Source organism: Heptranchias perlo, unplaced genomic scaffold (assembly GCF_035084215.1).
Source record: "Heptranchias perlo isolate sHepPer1 unplaced genomic scaffold, sHepPer1.hap1 HAP1_SCAFFOLD_708, whole genome shotgun sequence".
Classification (NCBI taxonomy): Eukaryota; Metazoa; Chordata; class Chondrichthyes; order Hexanchiformes; family Hexanchidae; genus Heptranchias; species Heptranchias perlo.
In genome coordinates, this window is record NW_027139738.1 from 99137 (window position 1) to 102817 (window position 3681).

The window sequence follows — 3681 nt, forward strand, 5'->3', positions numbered from 1 at the left end:
CTCCCAGGGCAGGTACAGGGTTAGATACAGAGTAAAGCTCCCTCTACACTGTCCCGTCAAACACTCCCAGGGCAGGTACAGGGTTAGATACAGAGTGAAGCTCCCTCTACACTGTCCCGTCAAACACTCCCAGGGCAGGTACAGGGTTAGATACAGAGTAAAGCTCCCTCTACACTGTCCCGTCAAACACTCCCAGGGTCAGGTACAGGGTTAGATACAGAGTAAAGCTCCCTCTACACTGTCCCGTCAAACACTCCCAGGGCAGGTACAGGGTTAGATACAGAGTAAAGCTCCCTCTACACTGTCCCGTCAAACACTCCCAGTGCAGGTCCAGGGTTAGATACAGAGTAAAGCTCCCTCTACACTGTCCCGTCAAACACTCCCAGGGCAGGTACAGGGTTAGATACAGAGTAAAGCTCCCTCTACACTGTCCCGTCAAACACTCCCAGGGCAGGTACAGGGTTAGATACAGAGTAAAGCTCCCTCTACACTGTCCCGTCAAACACTCCCAGGGCAGGTACAGGGTTAGATACAGAGTAAAGCTCCCTCTACACTGTCCCGTCAAACACTCCCAGGGTCAGGTACAGGGTTAGATACAGAGTAAAGCTCCCTCTACACTGTCCCGTCAAACACTCCCAGGGCAGGTACAGGGTTAGATACAGAGTAAAGCTCCCTCTACACTGTCCCGTCAAACACTCCCAGGGCAGGTACAGGGTTAGATACAGAGTAAAGCTCCCTCTACACTGTCCCGTCACCCAGTCTCTCCCTCTGTCCCAGAGAGGGTGACCCGGGGAGGGGAGGGCGACAAGTCTGATCCCACATTCCGTGAACGGGTCGATCCATCGCTGCAAGTGTCCGAATTTGGCCAATCCACTGCTCCGGTCGCACGGCCTCCTCTTCGATCGTCTTGTCGACACGGCCTCCAGATTTGCCCCCGGTTCCTCCCCTCGCTCCCCGGGGGGGCGCGAGAGAGGGGAGGTCGGGGGTGCAGAGCGAGGGGTGAGGGACGAGGCACGACCCGTTTCAGACACCAGACGAGAGCCCCGAATAATTTTATACGTTTACACTTTATTTAAACAGCAACTTTCAGTGTCTCTCCCCTCAGCCCCCAAAATCAGTGTCTCCCCAGCACCCACCAACCCCCACCCCCCGCCTTTTCGACCAAGCCGCAGAAAACACCTCACTCGAAAACCCCAAACAAAGTCTGCATGATTCCTGGGCGGTCGTCATTTCAATTCTGAGCCCCCCGTCCTCCCGCTCCTCCCCCTTAAAGTGACAGGACACCTCCATGAAATAATTAAACAAACAGTTTGCCCCTTCACCTTTTGGCAAGTCTCAGCTCCTTTAAGAAAATAAGAAAGTCACCCCCCCCCCCGCCCCGTGGCCTTTAAATCCGTTTTCCCCCCACTCCCAAGCCTCGGAGTTGGGGGTCGTCGCTGAGCGACTGGGGGAGGCGTCACGTTCCACGATACGAGAGGGGGTGCGAGGAGGGAGGCCCGCCTTCCCTCCCTCGTGGAAGTCAACGGAGGGGAGTGGGGAAGAGAGAGGAGGGGGGGAGGGCGGGGTGCAGATGCGGGGCAGTCGACGACGGGGACTGAACACCAGGCTCATTGGGGAAGGGTCTGTCGGCCCGGGTGGGGAAGGGGCGGACTGCGATCACGTGTCTCTCGTTCGAAGAGTTTCGCCTCCCGCCTCGGCCCCTCTTCCCCTCGGGACTCTCCCCGCCCTCCTCGACCAAGCCCGATTCCCCGGGGACTGCCCGCCCTCCCTCCCTCCGCGAACCCCACCCTCCCATCGGGACTCCCCGATTCCCGTCGGGACTGGGGGTAATTCGCGGCCTCGCGTCCCACACGTTCCCCCCCACCGCCTCCCTCCGTTGCGAAACAGCTGCGGGGGCGTGGAGGGGGACGCGGAAGAGTTAATCTCATCTGCCACCCACCCCCCCCCCCCTCCACCTCATCGCAGTCGGGTGGGACTCGGCTCCACCCCTGTCCTCGACATGGTTTAAAAATTCTCTCTCAACACCCCCCCCGCCCCCCCCCCGCAACCCTGTCTTTAAAGTCTCCGCCCTTCTAACTGGTTGGCTCTCCATTCAAAATGGCGGCCACGGCAGTTTTCAAAATGGCAGCCGCGACGACCAGGTCACGGGAGGGGGAGGGAGCGTTCAAAATGGCGGCCGAGGATCAGGTAACGGGGGAGTTTTCAAAATGGTGGCAAAACGGGGAGGTCCGCTTGCCCCCAACCCCGGATCGCGCTCTCCCGCTTTCCGCAACCCATACGCCTCGTTTGGCCAACCCTCCGAGGGCAGTGGGAACATGGGACACGGTCTCCTGGGGAGGGAGAGGGGGACTGAGAGACACCAGTCAGTGTACAGATATCTCCCTGAGAGAGAGGGGACTGAGAGACACCAGTCAGTGTACAGATATCTCCCTGAGAGAGAGGGACTGAGAGACACCAGTCAGTGTACAGATATCTCCCTGAGAGAGAGGGACTGAGAGACACCTGTCAGTGTACAGATATCTCCCTGAGAGAGAGGGAACTGAGAGACACCAGTCAGTGTACAGATATCTCCCTGAGGAGAGGGGACTGAGAGACACCAGTCAGTGTACAGATATCTCCCTGAGAGAGAGGGGACTGAGAGACACCAGTCAGTGTACAGATATCTCCCTGAGAGAGAGGGGACTGAGAGACACCAGTCAGTGTACAGATATCTCCCTGAGAGACACCAGTCAGTGTACAGATATCTCCCTGAGAGAGAGGGAATGAGAGACACCAGTCAGTGCACAGATATCTCCCCGAGAGAGAGGGGACTGAGAGACACCAGTCAGTGTACAGATATCTCCCTGAGAGAGGGGGGGACTGAGAGACACCAGTCAGTGTACAGATATCTCCCTGAGAGAGAGGGGACTGAGAGACACCAGTCAGTGTACAGATATCTCCCTGAGAGAGAGGGGACTGAGAGACACCAGTCAGTGTACAGATATCTCCCTGAGAGAGAGGGGACCAAGAGACACCAGTCAGTGTACAGATATCTCCCTGAGAGAGAGGGGACTGAGAGACACCAGTCAGTGTACAGATATCTCCCTGAGAGAGAGGGGACTGAGAGACACCAGTCAGTGTACAGATATCTCCCCGAGAGAGAGGGGACTGAGAGACACCAGTCAGTGTACAGATATCTCCCTGAGAGAGAGGGACTGAGAGACACCAGTCAGTGTACAGATATCTCCCTGAGGGAGAGGGGACTGAGAGACACCAGTCAGTGTACAGATATCTCCCCGAGAGAGAGGGGACTGAGAGACACCAGTCAGTGTACAGATATCTCCCCTGAGAGAGAGGGGACTGAGAGACACCAGTCAGTGTACAGATATCTCCCTGAGAGAGAGGGGACTGAGAGACACCAGTCAGTGTACAGATATCTCCCTGAGAGAGAGGGGACTGAGAGACACCAGTCAGTGTACAGATATCTCCCCTGAGAGAGAGGGGACCTGAGAGACACCAGTCAGTGTACAGATATCTCCCTGAGAGAGAGGGGACTGAGAGACACCAGTCAGTGTACAGATATCTCCCCTGAGAGAGAGAGGGGCACTGAGAGACACCAGTCAGTGTACAGATATCTCCCTGAGAGAGAGGGGACTGAGAGACACCAGTCAGTGTACAGATATCTCCCTGAGAGAGGAGGGA

The 3681-nt window shown here is 56.8% G+C and overlaps 1 protein-coding gene across 1 annotated transcript; it reads right to left on the reverse strand.

The window, feature by feature from the left end:
- Positions 1 to 1429: 1429 nt before the first annotated feature.
- LOC137318686 (uncharacterized) lies at positions 1430 to 3562 on the reverse strand (the record flags this gene model as incomplete). The annotated part of the gene is made up of 2 exons (XM_067981375.1): positions 1430 to 3469; positions 3535 to 3562. Coding segments are annotated over 2 exons (944 nt in total), but the record flags the coding sequence as incomplete, so codon positions are not given.
- Positions 3563 to 3681: the final 119 nt, after the last annotated feature.